The sequence below is a fragment of the Sodiomyces alcalophilus genome (genome assembly GCF_042370955.1).
Source record: "Sodiomyces alcalophilus JCM 7366 unplaced genomic scaffold ACRALscaffold_7, whole genome shotgun sequence".
NCBI classification, from domain to species: domain Eukaryota; kingdom Fungi; phylum Ascomycota; class Sordariomycetes; order Glomerellales; family Plectosphaerellaceae; genus Sodiomyces; species Sodiomyces alcalophilus.
In genome coordinates, this window is record NW_027263538.1 from 529,346 (window position 1) to 549,119 (window position 19,774).

Below are 19,774 nucleotides of genomic sequence, written 5' to 3' on the forward strand. Positions count from 1 at the left end.
ATACCGAACAGGGGGCGTATAAATACCGGTACTCCCTTCGAGCTAGACCCCCGTCCCTTTTCTTTCTGGCTACGCCACTCACCACACCAAGCGACCGACGAGGTATAAATCAAGGCTTCGCAAGCCGGCGAGTGAATCAAGGCTTCGCAAGCCGGCGAGTTCTAAACACCCATTCTCAACTGTCATTCTTTCCGACGTCAATCCCAGCGTTTCCTACCCTCACGTTTCCATGGCTCGGTCAACGCATCTCCCCAGGCCGCCAGAGCCATTCGTTGTCGAACCCAAAGCAGTGCACACTCACACCGTCGTCCTCCTGCATGGGCTTGGATCGAATGGGGAGAAGTTTGGCAAAGAATTCCTCGATACGGGGAAAACATCGAGTGGGATGACGCTCCCGCAGCTCTTTCCCGGCGCCAAATTCATCTTCCCGACATCTCGGCGACGCCGATCGACTGCCTTTCGTCGATCCATGCTGACGATGTGGTTTGACATCATCTGTCTAGAAGACCCTTCGGAACGCAAGGAGCTGCAGGTGAAAGGCATGTCCGAGTCGGCTAAAGATCTCTTAGATCTTCTTCGCCAAGAAATTGAGACAAGCAAGATCGGTCCAGAGAACATTGTTCTGGGTGGGCTGAGCCAAGGGTGCGCCATGTCTCTTTCGTTTCTGCTCTGCCTTGACCATCCCATCGGGGGGTTCATAGGAATGAGTGGCTACCTCCCTTTCCGGGAGGACCTTGATGAAGCCATGGCAGAGCTATCCGATGACGATGATAGCCCGTTCTCTGGCGGTGACGACGCAGACGATAACCTCGATCCGGCGACCAAGGCATCTGTGTTCGAAAGAGATCTCTTGGGGCTACCGTCAGTGGACGATTCCCAGGGAAAGACGGCCCAATCAACTCCAATCTTCCTTGGTCACGGGGGCGCGGATGAGAAGGTGCCGTGTTCGTTAGGAGAGGAGATGGCTCGGACGATGCAGACTGCGGGCTATATGCTCCGGTGGAGGCGATACGAAGGTCACGGACACTGGTATAAGATCCCTGATGAGATTGATGACATAGTGGAGTTTTTCCGGCAGGATATGGGTTGGCAGGTAGGGAAGACCGAGGTTGCATAAGACGAAAAATAGCTATTAAGGGCCCGTTCGACAAATTCAAAACCATTTTAAAGAATTTAAAAATGGAGTACCGGTATTTGTATACCCCCTGTTTAACATTTGTTGTCCACTTAACTTTAATTAGGAAGGTTACGCGACCGCGTATAGTAGTCTGATCTTGGCTGCAGATATCCCGTACTATAGCAAACAGCGTATAACTTAATTACGTAAAGAATTAGGCGATCGATCTATTAATTTAATTAACTCTATAGAAATCTCTGATTAAGGGTGTGTTCGATACTTTTATCTACGTGGTAGCTTTTTATCTAGCTTTTTATATAAGTGACTTTATAGCTAAGGCACTATAACGGCGCTAGTCCTTTTCCACGATATACCTATATATACAGAAATACAAGGGTATTATCGGTTATATATTAAGCCGATCTATATAATATAGAGTCTTATATTTCTAATATAGAAACTATCTTCTTTTACTATAATAAAGGATTATAGTAACTGTTAATATTATACTTATAATAAGTAATAATTATAATAATAATAAGTATAATATCTAAGTTAAAATAAACAGTATATAGTTATAGCTATATTACTAGACGTTTACTTTATAACCAGCTTAACCTATACTATAATACTATACGTATTATACGTGTATATATACTTAGCTTATAATATTTATTTTTTATTATTATTATCTCTTACTCCGCTATCCTTATCCTACCTAAGTAGCTAGGAGTTAGAATTCTGACTATACGGTCCTTCTCTAATACCCATAGGCGGGAAAACCGTAGTATAAGACTCAGGGAACTAGTATATAACTTAGATAAAAACCCCTATACTCTCCTCCTTTTTAGGATTACTGCCTTATATAGGTACCGTGGCGGCCCCGGTGCTAACTCGTCTACTAATACGAAACTCGTGGCTTCGGTACTAGGAAGCCTATAATATAACCCATAGCGGCTTTAAAGCCGACTATATGCTCGATTAACGGCGCGCGCGTAATTATCTCTGTTTATTTTATACGCCTTCCTATATACCCTAGGGCTAACCCCTGCGGCCCTATTACGGGCGATTTATATATACGCTTCCTAGGGTTTAAAGCTCCTAAGCTTCCCTGTTCTATGGCTATAGGTAGAGCTAACGCAGGCTATATGCCTACACAGAACGCTTACGTAATAGCGTAAGAGGCTGCCTCCGTTTTATAGAAGGGACGCCGCGTATTATACTCACACGCTTAGGGATAGCGCGGTACTATGTTCTTATTTCCACGGTAAGGCAACTAACTCCCCCGTGGCACCGGTTAACGACTAGCGAAGCCGGGCGGAAGGTGGGTCTAACAGGCCCCCTGTTTAACCCTTATCGTATATACTAAGGCAGATAAGGGCCCCTTAGAATAGGATCCGAGTAGCGTAAAAAAGGAAAAGGGGTTCCTCTTTTATATACGCCTCTAGCCGGATTCGAACCGACCCGGTTACCTTAACCGTATACTAGGTATACCACCACTATACTATAAAGGCTAGCTTATAATATAATATATAAATATACTAGGTATCGTAAATATAATATCTTAGTTATTACTTAAGCTAATAACGTGGCGTGATAACCGTCGCGTAGGCTATTAACGTAATAGTCGCCACCTAATCTTCTAGGGTCTTTTGCTAGCCCCGGATCCAGGAAGAAATCCCAGAAGTCAGTTCTTTATATATAAATAATATTACACGTTCGTATAATAAGCAGTAATCCTACGGATCTACGAATTTAATAGCTATTTACTTGATTTTCCTCTCTTCTGCGCGTACAGCCTACTACTCGTAGCCCAATTCATTAAAAGGTTATAAGCCCGGGTTAGCAAAGAAGGAAATCTACTCTTTTTTACCCTATTATTTTACTCGAAATACTAAAAAGACTCCTGCCTTTTCAGGCCACCTGCCTTTTCAGGCCATCCCTTTATCCTCCCCCGGTCGCAGATCCTTATCTCTGACCGTACGAAATCCCTTTATCTCCCGAAGACAGCTAATCGAATCGAACCGTTCGTACCGATACCACGGTTCAAAGCTCTTTATTCTTCCTAATACGGTTGCCAAGAGCTATGCCAAGCTCTTCCTGACTAGAAAGAACCACACGATCGGAATAAGACTCTTTGTCACGATCGAATATACTGTTCCTTTATTTATAAAGGGACTTTTTAAAAAAGAAGAAAAATAACGAATACGTGGATTAAACATACAGGCTCTTATAACTACTCCACGAATAACAGCTATAATAATTAAGCCACTTAACCTACCGCGCTGCCTATAATAATAGGATATCGTAACGTGGTATATAAGCTTTTAGTAAAAAGTCCGCTTATAGAAATCCTATTATTCGCTTAGTACGAGTATTGCTTTTCTGCCACGAGATCTATAAATAGCTTCACCGTTTAGACCCACTTTTAGACCCACTTTTCGAAGCTAGGCTAATCAGAGTTAGACCTTTAGCTTAGTATTCTTTATTTTTGTCCTTTATAGATAACGCAATAAAGAAAAAGCAATAAAGAAAATAATAAAAAACAAATCGTTAAATAACTTAGTTAATTCTGACTTAAATAAATAATACAAAATATCGTTCTGCCGCTTGAAAATGGCTTAATAAGAGACTGGCAAAGAGATTTCAGTCCGGAAGCTTTAGGGCAGCATAGACAATTAAAACTGGACTATAGGAATACACCCTCACTTCGCTTATAAAGGAAAATATATTAAAGACGTTATAAAGCCCCTTCTAGTAAATCCTTCTATAAAACAGAAGGAGGAGTCTCTAAAGACAGCTAAAGATATACTCTCTGCTTTTTTAGACGGTCCCTTAACCTAGGTTTAAGGAATAAATAAAGCTTCTAAAGTATAGGATAAACTAAAGGATTTATATAAAGCAAAGGGATTCCAGGCCGACTATATTGTCCTGACTTCTTTTTTTAACCTCTCTCTTAAAGCGTATTTATATAAAATATAAAAGAGACTCCTTACCTTAAATCAAAGAGGTATATCCTTTTCTAATAAGGTTGTCTTTGCCTGGATTCTTAATAGTCTTAATAAAAGGTACGTGTAAGCGGCTGGTTATAGGTTAATCGTACTAAGTAAGGCCGAATAATTGTATTAGCTAGAATTAAGGAAAGGAAAGGAAAGGTTTATAGAGAGGTATATATAAGCGGCTGGTCACGAGTTGTTTATAGAGTAAGGCCGAATAATTGGATTATCTAAAGCTAAAGAGAAAAGGAGGAAAAGGAGAAATCTCTATAGGCGCTTACGACCTAAATATAATATCGCGGCGACCCACTAGACGCGCGATATGATTGGTCGGAAGATCCGGTGCTTTACCGGATTATCTCTACGGGGTTAACCCGTAATATTACCCCCCTCCTATTATAGGATTTAAGTAAGGAGTGAAGGAAGCTATTATAAGACTAATAAGGAGGTCTACTAGTGGACTAAAGGAGGGGGTATTATACTAAGATTATTCGTTGAGTTCCTTTAAGAAGATATGGGCATAGAGGTCTCTACTTATAGACCTCTGGAGGCCACTTAATAAGAAGGTATTAGTTATATAATCTCTTCTTAGAGTAACTAAGGGACCTTCGTAAACGAGGTAGCCTTACTATAAAGGCTACCACCCCCTTTATATACTCTAAGCTAGCTCTTATATTCTGAATATACGATAGCCTTCTCTAAACACGAAGCCACCTGGTGGTTAACACGTAAGCCTTTAGAACCTCTTTATAAAAGGCCTCTATGGCTTACGCGATAAGCTCGTACTGGACACTGGTAGGAAGCCCAGAGACTTATAACACTAATTAATAAGACCTCTTTATGCCTTTTATAGATTGCCCCCCCTTTCTTTGACTCCTGCCCTTAGGAGTAATAGAGGTCTAGAGGTAATAAAAAAGAACGACTCCCTTAGCCCGGCCACTCTTCTATATAAAGAATTCCGCCTAATCTAGGAACCTCCTTTTATACCACCTATAGAATAACACCACTCCCTAAAGTAAGTATTAAAGAATAAGAGATAAAAGTAAGAGATAAAAAGAAAAGGGGATAAAGCTTATAAATATAAAGATTCCTTTTAACACTATATGGATAAACGTGATTATAGAGAATAAAGTGGCTTAATAAAGAAGATTATTCTAAGAGACCCTAACTGGCGGCTAATATTATAAACATAAAGACCCTATAATAGTAAAGAGACTACTACTAAGAACTATTCTAAAGGATTCTATTATAAACTCCTAACTTATCGTCTAATCTTTAAATAACCTATATAATACTCCTTTACCTATTAGAGGCCTATAATTATAACTTATAATACCTAAAGAGAGAAGGTGCTTCTAAAGAGGGAAGTTATAATATATAAACAAGGCTAAATCCATAAGAGATTAGGCTGCTAGGCACCTATAGGCAGCTCCTAACTTATCTATAAGAATATTTCGTTAACTCCTAACTTTATTATTTTTCTCTTTTTCTTCCTTTTTTTAGTTATTATCTATCTTCGTAAATTTAGATTCTTAGATAACTATATATATAAGTTAATTCCCTGCTAGTAGCATAAAGCTGTATATATAGCTTAAAGTCTCTTATCGACTTTGCGGACTCGGTTATCGGATTCGAATTTATTTCTGGCGGTCGGGTAGTGGGAAGTGATAGATAGAACTGATATAGAGATAGTTTCTTATAATAATAATAATATTCCCTTTAACGTCCCTTAATATAAGTGCCGTGATAGTGCCCTATACATGACCGTTACTAATATAGTAAAAGCTACTATACCGAATATTAGTGATGTTAAGCGTAAGGCCGCTAAAGCGGCACGTAAGCTAGCTAAGAAAAAATCTTATAAGGTGGCGAAGGCTATTAAAAAGTCCTACGGGGTAGGTAATAATAATACTAGTAATAGTGTTAATTAATCGAGTATATAGGAGGACGTTAATATTATAATAAGCGGTGCTAATAGAGGATATAATAACGACCACTATAAGGATAACGTTGCGGGCGGGGGCGGTGATACCGCCATGGTTAATGCTAATAATAATAGTGCTGTTAGTAACGAAGATAATAGTGCGGGTAGCTACTAGAATACTACCTATAATAGCGATAATAATATCGTTAATAAGGCTTAGGAGCCTCGTATTATATATGAACTGGTGGACGGGCTAGAGCCGTTAACTCTATACGGCCGCTGCGCCCGTCAGTGGCTAAAGCTAAAGTTAGATAATAAGGCCTAAGGGGCAATCAAGTTCTTAGCCTGCCGGGATAGTATAGCAGTATCTTTTAAATACTAACGTTATTAAATCCGTAAGTCAAAGTATTATTAAGTTATAAGTCTGCTGCTCCGATAGACTACTAGGTGGGTGCTAATAAAAAGGAAACTAGCTCTCCGTTAATACCCCTTAGGTAGCTACCGGGCTACAGAAGATTTTACTAAAGGCCATTAAGGATAGCGGTTTAACTAACCGTGAACGGGTATATTAAACTTGGAACGTGGTGTGCTACTGCTGCTAACTATATAATAGGTTAAAGCTTTAACTAACTAAACGAAACTCCGAAAGGCGTTATCGGAGTTTAAGGAAGAGAATAAGGATAGGTCTAAGGATAGGGCTAACAAGCGGCGCCGGGCTAAGCAGAGAGCGGCCAAAGAGGCCGAGAAGAAGGCTTAAGTTAAATAGGAGTGGCGAGATAAGATAACTAACTTTACCTAACGTATTACCTATAGTCTAGTATACTTAGTGTAACGTGCGGAGTAAGAGGATAAGTAGTGGGAGTAAGGGTAAAGGGCGGTATTAGGCACTATAAGTGCTATACTATAAACAATACGAGGGATTTTTTTTTTGTTTTTTAATTTTAGAACGCGGAGATACTAATAATTAACGGAGCTGCCACTATATAGCAGACCTATACCAATAACGACTAACTGACTTAATACGGCTTTTGACTATAGTACTATTCTAAGAGGGAGTCCGGTAAGTGGCTTTTAGGTTCCTAGGTATAATCTTCGAATCCATAGTCCGCCCACTTAATAAGATACTCGCGGCGTTTCCTATTATAACGGTGACTAAGGATTTTTTCGACTTTATACTTATCCGATTCTTAAGGCTCGACGTTAACTTCTATAGGGACGGGTAGAGGCTAACTATTACAAGAGACCTAAGGTTCTAAAAGCGAAATAGGGAAGACGTTATACATCTTTATAGACGAAGGGAGTTCTAACCGGTAAGCTAACCCGTGGTTACCTATAATACTAATAACTTTAAAAGGACCAAGGTACTTATTAGAAATTTTATAACTTAGACGGCCTTACTTAATATTCTTCGAAGAAAGTAATATATAGTAACCTACTTAGAAGTGCTAATATATACGACCGGTATTATAATAACGTTTATAGGTCCTTTACGTATACTAGATAAGGATTTATATAGGTTAACGGTTTTATATTAGGTAACTGGTATACTATTCGGCTTAGGCGGCGCGGACTTTACCGGACTTAGGTAACTTAATCTTATCGGGACCTCGGGGGTTAAATCCTATAAGGGCGAAAGCGGGGGTTTAGCGAATAGCTGAATACCAGGCTATGTTATACGTAAACTAAGCGAGGGATAACTTTTCTACCTAGTCGTCCTGCTAAAGGTAATAGTAGGATCGGAGGTAGTGTTCTAAGTTCTGATTCTAACGTTCCGTCTAACCGTCGGTCTAGGGATAGAAGGCGGTAGATAACCGGCGGTGAATACTAAGATAGCGATAAAGGGTAGTCTAAAACTTACTAGTAAAGAGGGACCCTTAATCGGAGATAATTCTATTAGGGAGACCGAAGATACTAAAAACGTGTAACTATAGGAGACCGGCGAGCCTATCTGCTAATAACCCGTTACTATAAGGGATATATAGGGCGTACTTAATTAGACGGTAAATAATAACTAACACTATATCTCTCTTTTTACCCTAGTAGGTAACCGGGGGGAGGCTAGTAATAAAGTTAATAGATATTTCTTAAAAAGGACGGCTTAGAATAGGCAAACTAGTAAGACAGCTATAAGGCTTATAGTGCCTAGGCTTAGTACGCTAATAGATAAGATAACTCGGGATAAACTTCTTAATATCCTAAGATATAAATTCCTAGAAGAAGGTATCGGAAATACGCTTATTAGTTCTGCCGGTATTATAGTGGCTAGTAGTAGGGGTATTATAAAGGGCTTATATAACTGCTTCTTAAAGACCGGACTTATTAGGGATAAAAAGACGATCACGAAAATAGACTATACTATTAGCGTCTCGAGTCTATTAGGTGGGTAGTTTGCTATAGGCAGAATAAAAGGGGTTATCTTTCTATGCTTTAATAACTTCCTCCCTTAGACTTAGCAAGGTAGGCTTCTCCCTATTAGCGAGCTTTAGGAGGCTAATAATAAACTTCTTCGTGAAATCTTTAACTAGACGGCGCCTTTCTTAATCGATTTCGGCGGGGTTAACGGCGTGTTAGGGCTTTTAGGATAGTCTATTAGCAGGGTTCTAGACGCCCGGTTAGTAGCGAATTTCGAAATTATAAACGGCTAACTCTTTTAACTATCGGGTATACTATGCTTTAATATAAGGCTTATTTAAAAGGTAGCGATAGTTTAAATAGTTAGTAAGGACTTCGACTAGGGTCTAGGTATAGGCTATATAGTGTCGCTAATAACGAAATACTTTATAAATAGCTATAAGGTTAGTATTAGAGGTTAGGTAGTTTAACTTAGCTCCTTAAAGCTTATAAAAGAAGAACGCGACGGGTCGCTAAGTATAGTCCTCTAGTTAGCTAATAACTACGCTAATTACGAAGTTAGAGGCGTCTAGCTTAATTCGAATAGGAAGACGGGGGTCGAAATAGCGGAGGACGGGGGCGTCTTAGAACGTATCTTAGAGCTTCTCGAAAAACGCTCTTTATTTATTAGAAAGGGTAAAGACCCCTAGCTAACCACCCCCTTTTAATAGGTCGGTAAGTAGCCTAGCTATCTTAGAGTACCCCTTAATAAATCGGCGGTAGAACCTAGTAAAACTAATAAAGACTTATACCTTATTAATAGAATTAGGCTCCTCCTACTCGTAAATAGCTTTTACCCGTATAGGGTCTATATAGACACTATTAGCCTTATAAATAAAACTAAGAAACTCTACTTCCTAATACTTAAAGATATACTTTTCCGGGTTCCTGTATAAAGACTAATCTCTTAACCTTTAAAGGACCTCGCGTATATATACGCGGTGGGTCTCCTTATCGGAACTATAAATTAAAATATTATCTAAGTAAATAATATAAATAGTATCTATAAGACTATATAGTGCCTTATTAATATATCGCTAAAAACTAGTAGGGGTATTATAAAGTCTAAAGGGTATAACTAAATACTTAAAGTGACTATACTTAGTACGAAACATAGTTTTCCACTTATCCCCTTCTCTTATATATAGCCTATAATAGGTATCTTTTAAATCCAACTTAGTGTATACCTTCGCTTTAGATAAGCGATCTAAAATCTTATAAATTAAGGGGAGGGGGGTACGATCCTTATAAGTAATCTTATTAAGTCCTTTATAATCGATATAAAGATAAAGCTTACCTCCTTTCTTTAGGATAAAGAGTACGGGGGTACTAGTAGGACTAATAGAATTTCGAATCTAGCCTTTAGTAAAGGCGTCTTTAATATACTATTATAGAGTCTTTAACTCTTCTTCGGTAAGGGTATAGATAGGACTAAATAGCGGAGTCTAACTATCTTCTAACTTAATAGCGTGGTCCTACCTATAGTACGGCGGGAGGCGACCGGCCTTAATAATATCAAAAACGTTTAGGAAATCTTAATACTATTCGGGTAAAAAGGACTTAGGTAACTTCGGGGGGGCGTTAAGGGTAATATCCTCTAGGGGGATATTAGGGCTAGGCGAAACGGAATCGGAATAGGAGGCGGGCAGAACGGAATCGGAACTAAAGGCGGGCGGAAGGGAATCGGAACTAGCGGCTAGGTCGGAATCGGGAATAGTAACACGACCTATATAGAGGGTATCCTCCTAGGGGGCCACTACTAAATTAACTAAACGGATAATTACGCGGGCGCGTTTTCTTTCTTTTTTAATTTCTTTAGGACTTTAGACTATCCCTCTTTTATTAGTGGCTAATCTAAAGTCTTCTTTATCGATACGAAAATTCTAAAGGTGGTCGGCCTAATCGATATAAGGATTATAGGTAGTTAACTAGGGGATACCTAAAAGGACTTAAGAACCTTTAGTAAGGTCGATAATACGAAATAAAGTACGATATATATAAGTACGGCCCTAATTATCGGTGGCCTTAATAAATAAAGTGATAGAACCGTAGGTGTCTTTTTTAACTTCGGAAAGTCCCTAATTAACACGTTCTAGGGGGCTAGTTAGGTTAATACCTAGTAGTAAGGCGTGGCGGTTAATAAAGTTAATACTGGCTCTATAATCTATAAACGTAAAATACTATTTCTAACTACCACCTAGCCGTACTAGGAGTTTAGTCTTAAGGGTCCTAGTTTCTAGGGATAGCGAGCTAGGTGGGGGCTAATCCTAGGGGGCTACTAATAGGTTATTAGCTTAAACTTAGCTAACGACTTATTTTTTAACGGGCTGGTTATTAGGACTAGACTAAGGCGGAGGTATATAGCGGGTTAGCGGAGTATAAGTGTTATATAGCCGATAACTACTATTACTAGGCGTGTTAGAAGCAGAGGTATTAGCGGAAAACGAATTAGCTAATTTAGGGCACGCAGACTTATAATAACCGAACTAATAGTAATAGTAATATTCGACTTCTAAGAGGGGCTAGCGTTTAATAGAGTCTTAGGAGGGACTCTCTGTTAATAAGGTAATAGTAGGACTATTCGAAGAAGGCTAGGTAAAAGTAGAGGTAGATAGGGTAGAGGAGGATAAGGCGGCGGGGGCAGAGGCAGGGGGCTAAGAGGATCGCGAGCTATTATTAGTGGCCGCGCCTTAACGGGAAGCTAGATGATAGGCTAAGGGGCGGCTAGAGGTAGGTAACTCGACCTTTATTAACCGGGATAAATTAAAAATTAACTTCGGCTTAATAAGCTAAAACGTTAAGGTGCTTATAGTCCCGAGGGAGGCTATTAATAGTAATCTAATCGCGAAGGGGCTTTTATAGCTTTATAAGAATAAGCTATATATACTATTTATCAGGGAACTTTAAGGAGACTTTGTTAAATAGAGAGTCTAGTCGATTAAGGAACTGGCTATAGGACTAGTTAGGGCGTTATATAGACTAATCTAAAAAGAGCTATTCCGTGATAGATATTTTACGAGTATCGTGGTCTACTAGCTAGCTAGCAAGGAATTTATAAATATCGACCTATTAAACGGGCTTCCCCCCTTTTATAGGGTTATAGACCCTCTACTAGTAGGCACGCTACCTAGACTTTATTAAAGGCGGGAGACACCTATTAGTAAAGTATACTTTCTGCCTCTTAGTAGTAAAGTAACGATAATCTAAATTAAACCTTTCTTATAGCTCCTTTATAAAGGTCTAGAACTAATCGTAGGACTTATTATCCTACCTAGGGTTAGGGTAATTAACTTTAGCCTAATTATTATACTCGCGCCGCGGCGATCACGAATAACCTCGACTAGGGGGCGAAAACGAGTCTTAATAGCGATAACGCTTCCGGCGGTCGGCTAGTAAATAGTCGTTATCTAGGTCTTCCTTATATTATAAATAATATAGCTTTTCTTCCTATTTTTCTTGCTTTTTTTAGTTAGCGATACGTAATAGGATAGCTTTTAGTTATTTATCGGTAAGCTCTTTAGGAGGAGTATCCTCTTACTAAGGATTATAATATCCGACTAAATAGTCGAGCGGGACTAAAGCTTAAGGCCTAGGGTTAGCCGGGGGTAGGGAAGTCTTTCTTCCTTTCCCTTTCGGACTTCTTAATAATAGGTTAGAATACTTAACTTAGGGAGGGCGAGCCGCTCTCGAGGACTCTCCCTAAGTATAATAAGTAGGTAAGGGACGGAACCGTTCCGCTAGACGGTACGAGGACGGTATAGTAGCGATAGTAGCAGGACTAGGGGTTCCTAGGGACTAGCTATTAGGAGGTAAAGGACGGGAGGCTATTATAACGGCGTTACTATTAGAGTCTTCGGGGTCGAAAGGCGGGTTACTAAGTCTAGAGCTCTCGGGTTCTGGTTTAGGACTAGGAGGAGGACGGCGTCTAGGGCCTATATTACGATAAAAGGCGAGTTCCTACTAGGAGAATAACTAGCAAAGTGCTTAATTAAAGTCTACTAATAGCTTCCGACGATTATTATACCCGTATAGAAGGGGAGAACGAATAAAATATTATAGGATTTAAGTAAGGAGTAAAGAAAGCTATTATAAGACTAATAAGGAGGTCTATTAGTAGACTAAAGGAGGGGGTATTATACTAAGATTATTTATTAAGTTCCTTTAAGAAGATATAGGTATAGAGGTCTTTACTTATAGACCTCTAGAGGCCACTTAATAAGAAGGTATTAGTTATATAATCTCTTCTTAGAGTAATTAAGGGACCTTCGTAAATAAGGTAGCCTTACTATAAAGGCTACCACCCCCTCTATATACTCTAAGCTAGCTCTTATATTCTGAATACACGATAGCCTTCTCTAAACACGAAGCCACCTAGTAGTTAACACGTAAGCCTCTAGAACCTCTTTATAAGAGGCCTTTATAGCTTACGCGATAAGCTTATACTGGATACTGGTAGGAAGCCTAGAGACTTATAACACGAATTAATAAGACCTCTTTATGCCTCTTATACCTCCTCCCCTTAGTAAGCCGTTAATTTTCGGTATATTAGTAAGGCGTTATTATTTAATTAAATAATATAAGCGGCTAGTCATAAGTTGTTTATAGAGTAAGGCCGAATAATTAAATTATCTAAAGCTAAGGAGAAAAGAAGAAAAAGGAGAAATCTCTGTAGGCACTTACGACCTAAATGTGATATCGCGGCGACCTACTAGACGCGCGGTGTGATTAGTCGGAAGATCCGGTGCTTTACCGGATTATCTCCACGGGGTTAGCCTATAATATTACCCCCCTCCTCCCCTCGGTAAGCCGTTAATTCTCGGTATATTAGTAAAGCATTATTATTTAATTAAATAACGTCTTTTTATTAATTAAATAACAACCTTTAGTAGCTCCTTTACCCTAAATAACCCTTTTATTCGTTAAAGGGCTCTCGAGGCTGGCTTTCTTTATAGTTATAAGGTTAATTAACGTGTTATATAAGGATATTATTATTATTCGTAGACGGGTCGTAGGGTCGTTCCTTCTATATAAGGAACCGATATACGTACCTTCCCTGGCCGTGTAACTCGCTTATTAATAATACTAACTTTACTATTACCTCCGTTATTCTATTTTTTCTTCTTTTCTTTAATAATATCCTTTACTATTAGTAGTATATTTTTTATCGCCTACCACCCTTTTACACGCCGTTTTATTATTCTAACCTATTATCTCCTTCTCTAAAAGATATTTAAGTTTTTAGGATTATCTCTAGCCCCTAAGGTATACTTCCTTATTCTTTTTATAAACCTCGCGCGATATTTACTAACTTATATATATAATATTGTAGAAAGGCGAAGCCGTTACTATGCAGAACGGCTTAGGCAGTATGATCTCGGACAAGTCTTCGATAACAGGAGTGCTTAAGACCACGAAGTGCTTATAACTAAAACAACACATATAATAAGGAGACCTTCAGAAAAGGTTCCTGGAGGTGCGCGCTGCTCTGATTAGGGCAACGTAGCTTAAATAAAGTGAATATAATAAACGTGGCAAAACTTAGGGTTAAAAGGATAATAATTATATAGGATAATGATTATCCTCTGTGTCTAGGTAGCGTCGCCACGTATATATATAATGTATAAGATAAATAAAAAAGCGCGCGTCTTATAACGTTACGTAACGTCCTAACGATATAGCACTAGGTTCCGAACCACCCCTCTATAATCGGCCCTAGTTATCTTACTCACGTCCTCGTGGCTATAATAACTCTAAATATAATCAGGTTACCCTAATTAGGCTAAGTATAATCTAGCAGAACTATTCTAAAACTCACTTACGCTTACAAAGAGTCCGTCCGCTAACTATATAGTCCTCCTTCTTAGTATAGGACCTCTCTATAATAGCCGTAACTATATTATTATCCTATTTAATTCTAGTATTATACCGTAGCTATCCTTCCTAGGGGATCGCTCGTAAAGGTAGTATATATAAGGAACTATTAACGGCGGCGTTATAAAGTATCGCGCGGTAAACACTATTATATAAATAGACCCACTTATCTCGAGAGAATAAGCTAGGCCTAATCGGACTAATATAAGAGTCTACGGGGCGAGGATTATATAGTCTATAGAATAGGTAATTACAAGATATCTGGATACCCTTATCTTACTCCTCTATATCCTTAATCCATTTACCCTAGATATTAATCTTCCTAGGCTATACTAAGACTTTCTTTAGCGATATCTAAATAATCTTATAACCATTTAAGTTAATACCAACGAACTTAGAAGGCTTAGAGGACTTAGGAGTCTTCTTAGGACTCTTCGTGACCTTAGTGACCTTCTTAAGCGTAACCGGTGCTAAAGGCTTCTTAGAGACATCCTTAGGCGTTTTAGGACGCACCGGAACACTAGTATCTTTCTAAGGAGTGCTCCTAAGTAGCGCCTAAGTCTTCTTCTTAACCTAATTAGAGGAACCAGGAGCTATAGGCTTAGATTTAATAATAGGCTTATTAATAGGGGTAAAACCTATACTCTTAGGAGGAGGCGGTAAAGGAGATTAGGGGACCACTAGAATTACCAATATCTTCTAGTAGCCAAAACCGAGAATCGCTCTAACACAAAACAGCCATTCTTCCTTAATATAACGCGTATAAGCGGCGCTATTATTCCCATAATAACGTCCTTACGTAAACCGATAAATCTTTAAGCTCTAAGGGAATAAGTAGCCCTCTTAGATAACGGCTTATATCTACTCGATAACGAAAAGACTATATAAGTAATTATCCGTTTAATAAGGGCCGGGAATAATATAAAAACGGCGAGTAAGGCTAGAGACGGCCTTATCGGGTATATTAATACTACGCAGCTAACCCATAGCATACTTAAATAACCATAGGAGGCGATCCTTAGTATTATTAGTATTCTAAATACTATCGTATCTATATATACACTATATCTCTTAATCTATAATCAGACTAATAAAGTGATTATCGAAGTAATAAATAATAGGGACGAAGCGACTTCTCTTAATACGGTTAATCTCTCTAAGCGGTTAAGGAGAGTAAACTAGTATCCGGCTATTTAACTCCTAGTAAGGGGCAATATTAACCTAGGCTACGGGATAGCTATCCCCTTATCTACGCTTAAATATTACACGTATTATATCCTCTAGACTACCTTTCTCTAGCTATCTCTTATTCGTTAGGTTATAGTATATCCTAAACGATAACTACACTATAGGATAAGTATCCTAGGACCTCTCGCTAAATAGACTTACTATAGGGATATAAGGGAGCATTATATTAATCGTGGTAGCGTTAAGTTCGCTATCCATAGTATTCTCGAGGAGGCGTTAGACTACGCATATATTATCCTTAGGCTGCTAAGGGAAGCCTATAAAGGGAGCAGCGTTATCGGGGATATTAAATAAACGGTGCGGTAGACCTTATTAAGGAAACACTTATCGGCTATTATTAGGGTCGCCGATACGACGGGGGCGTGTAGTCTTATTAATAGTAACACGAGTAGCGGGAACGATATTAGCGGTAAGGATAGGACCGGCGGGAGCCGGCTCCTAGTAGTTAAAGGTAGGGGAAGCAGACATTCTAAATATCTCTATTAGCCTAATCACGGTAATATATAGGCGGAGGATATAGGGGAAAATATATAAGGGCAGCGGGGTAATAAATAGTAAAGAAATAAATGGCGGGGGTAAGCTAGAAAAGCGAATTTAATAGTATAGGAAAAGAGAGGAAAAGAGGGAAAACGGGTTAACTAGAGCTGGTGATAGGGGATATATATCCTTTATCGACGTCTAATATTTCTAGGCAGTGCCTCCTTTACGAGACTGGCTTTAACTAGAGTTTCTATTACGGCTACTAGCTAAATAGGGTCGTGATTATTAAAGAAAGGGCAATCCTAATACTATTTATAGTTTTCGGATAAAGGTAACTTAGTAAATTAGGCGCGGGATCTAAATACGGAAGTCGGCTTACCGTGTAACCGATCTAATTAGACAAAAAGATTAGATAATACCTTTTCTATTATACCTATAATCGCGACCGTGTAATAAAGCGACGTAAGGAAGGTAATCGTGAATCACGCTTAAAGCCTGATCGTTTTAGTAACTTAAAATAGGCTGTTTATTTAACTACGCCTCCTTAAGTTATTAAAACTATAAATCGCTAGGCTATATCACCTATCGTCGAAGGATATAAGGCGGGGGGCTGCCGGCCAGAGGCGTATCTTTCAGGCTCTGCGTCTTTACCTTATCGTACGATTCGATATCGTGTTTCCCTTAAACTTCTTATTAATAATAATAACGAGATTATCGATATATCCGCTAAAGCTCTGATTACGGGGCTTAATAACCTTAGTTCTTATAAGCGTAAGAAAGCCGTGGCTTATTAGGAGTCGGTCTATCCTATACCGTGCTTCTGGTCTAAGATACGACTTATTATAGGTACGATTAATAAGTATAATATTTTTATAATAGTCTAAGATATAGTAGTGAGTTCTTTTTACGCTTTTAGTCGTGTTACCTTAATCAGGGTAAGCTGATATTATAGATATAGGTAAACTCGTATTTTATTTAGTACGAAGTGGCTAGTAAAGGTAGTGTATCGTATATTAAGCTAGACTTTATAGGCCAGGTTATCTAAGGTAACTCTAAGGCTGTTATCGTAGGCCGGGTATAGGATAGCCTGCTAAATCTTACTAATAAAGATATGGAATAGGAGCTATTTAAGAAGGTAAGGTCTAGTAATAGTTCGTTTTTATTTTATCGCCGTGTATTCGTGGCTAAGGACCTGGCTAGTCTATAAAGGGAGTATATTATAAAGACGGTGACCCGGGCTTACGCGGTTAGAGCCCTAATTATCTAAGGGTTCGGGGTTATTAATAAGGTGCCGTGTTAGTGCTATAAGGAACGGTAATCGGCTATAAGTGATTAGGTTAATAATAAGATCACCTATCCTTTCTTTAAGTATATATCGCTTTAACGTAACGATCGATTTCCGGACTACGCTAACTGCTATTTTTACGAGATAGCTTACACGTATCGCGATAAGGGACTTCGGAAGCAGTTCTATTAGTCTAATCAGGAGGTCTTATAGCCGGATAGTGACTATATAGGTGTTAGTCACTCTGATCTATATACTAAAGACTTACTAGTGCTGCTATAGTCCGTATATAACGATAAGATACGTCCACGGCTATCGCCTCGGTGCGGTGTCTTCGTGGTAAGCACTATTACTCTATACTATAAAAATACTTAGTAGATACGCGATATTTATAGAGGAAGGGGTCTTAAACCGTGGGACTATATAATAGTATAGGTCCCTATATTAGCGTATAAATATAAGGACGACCTCGAGAAGTTCTGTTATACTATTTAGAATAACCCGATAAAGAGGGATCGAGAAGAGACGGTGGAGTGGTATTATATCCCCTTTATCTCTAGGGCTTAGGTTTAGCGGTATAAGTCGGAAGTATACGGCCTTAGCAATAAAGACTATAAGAGTAAGCCGGAGTAAGATATAAATAGGTGATTTGGGTAGTGATTACTATAATCAGGGTAACCTTAGTGTAATTAGGATATTTTATTTTAGTACGCGGCGTAAACGGGTAAAGGAAAGGTAGATAAATAATAAATATATTTAGTGGATATATCTTTACGGTGTCTACTTAGTTAGTGCGTGTAAACGGAAAATAGTAATAGTAAAATATAAATAAAAGGATCTAATAAATAAAATAAGGAGTAGAAGGGCGTGGAATAGGGTAATTAGGGTAATAAAGGGTAAACGGGAAAGAAATAGGAAAAAGAGCGAGTTAGGGAGTCCTAAAAGTGGTGTTTTTATTTTAGGGGGTAATAGTTAGTTTTCGATAATAAGCAGATAGCGGTGCCTTATATATCCTCGGCCCTAATACTATACGCAAGACTCCTATTAAGTATAGTATTACTACGATTAGGTTAACTAGGTAGGAAGTAATAGTAGGGAATAAAGTATAAGGTTTTAGTATAGTCCTTATACTTATTTAGGTTAAAGTTAGGATCTCTAGGGATATAGACTTTAACTCTTCCCGACTACGTCGCTTTCCGGAGCTCCGCTTCTAACCTTTTATAATACTCGCCTAGTATATCCCGAAGTCTTACTAACCGTTATAGGAGTGCGTTAACGGTCTAATTAGGGGAACCTACGTTATCTTAACGCTTATTATCCTCGGCCCTAGTATCTTTATTAGTGGATTTACCTAGGAGGAGGGGTGTTTCGACTAGCTCTTTATCGATAAGGACGCCGCGGGCAGGGTATATAATTATTAGTTCTTTAGCGTAGTCCCTTTCTAGTATCGTCTAGTCCTCCGGTTCCTAATATCCGTCTTTATCCTGGATAAATTTCTTAAGGCGGTTAGCGGCAAAAGTAACGCCTTAAAGCTCTTCCCCTAATAAAGTCGATAACCTAAAGGTTTTATTATCCTGATTAGATAATATAATACGAAATAGGCTATTCTAACGGTAATCTAGCTTTTTATCACGGCTTATATTAATAGCCAGCTTAGTATCGTATATAAGGATAAGGTCGCCGACTCGGAGTCTTTACTTACGCAGGGTCCTAACTTTTAACCGGTTAATAAAGTCCGTCTTTTACTACCGTTACTTATTAATTATATCGGTAGCAGTCCTCCGGTCGGCTTCTAACTAGGCGAAGGCCCTTAGGCGCAGTAATATCTTTTCTTTAGGGGTCTTAACGCGGCCCTAGTCGAGCACTCTCTAAGTAAGGCAGGTTGTCTTAATAGGCGTGATAGCCTCGTAGCTATAAAGGAGGTAAAAGGGGGTCCTTCCGGTGGATGCTCGGATAGTTATACGGTCCACGAAAAGGACTATAGGCAGGATCTTATATAACGTGCCGCGGTAAATCTTCTGCTAGATAGCTAGCGTGTAGGCGATAGGCTTATATCCTACCTTATTTAGACTATTAGCGCGGGGGTAGTAGGCAGAGATAACCTTCTGCTTTATTAGGTACGCCCGATTTAGCTTAATTATACTACCCTTATTCTTAGGACCTCTATCCACGATAATACACTAGTATAGCCTATACCGGTAGATAACGTCTTCCTATAAGAATATCGCGATGGCTCGCGACGTGTTCTTCCGTAGTAGACAGGCTTTAACCTATCCCGTGAATATATATCGAGCTTCTACTAAGTAGTACCCGTTAAGATACTAGATATTAAGACTTACCTATATAAAGGGGAGGGCTTATTAAGGCAGTTAAGTAGCGATTAGGGGATCTTTATATACTTTACCTCGGCGGCTTTAATACTCGGCGTATACTTCGATAACCTCCTTAGTCTGCTTATAGAT

At 39.0% G+C, this 19,774-nt stretch overlaps 1 protein-coding gene and 1 non-coding gene across 2 annotated transcripts; one reads left to right on the forward strand and one right to left on the reverse strand.

Moving 5' to 3' along the window:
* Window positions 1-229: 229 nt before the first annotated feature.
* On the forward strand, window positions 230-1,319 carry ACRALDRAFT_1072233 (uncharacterized protein; the record flags this gene model as incomplete). The annotated part of the gene is made up of 2 exons (XM_071017951.1): window positions 230-1,093; window positions 1,242-1,319. 2 exons carry the CDS (start codon window positions 230-232, stop codon window positions 1,317-1,319), a joined length of 942 nt encoding a protein of 313 aa, XP_070872257.1.
* A 1,237-nt stretch (window positions 1,320-2,556) lies between these two features.
* Window positions 2,557-2,631, reverse strand: ACRALDRAFT_t262. Its single transcript has one exon. It is a non-coding gene; the product is annotated as a tRNA-OTHER (tRNA).
* Between the last annotated feature and the right edge of the window lie 17,143 nt (window positions 2,632-19,774).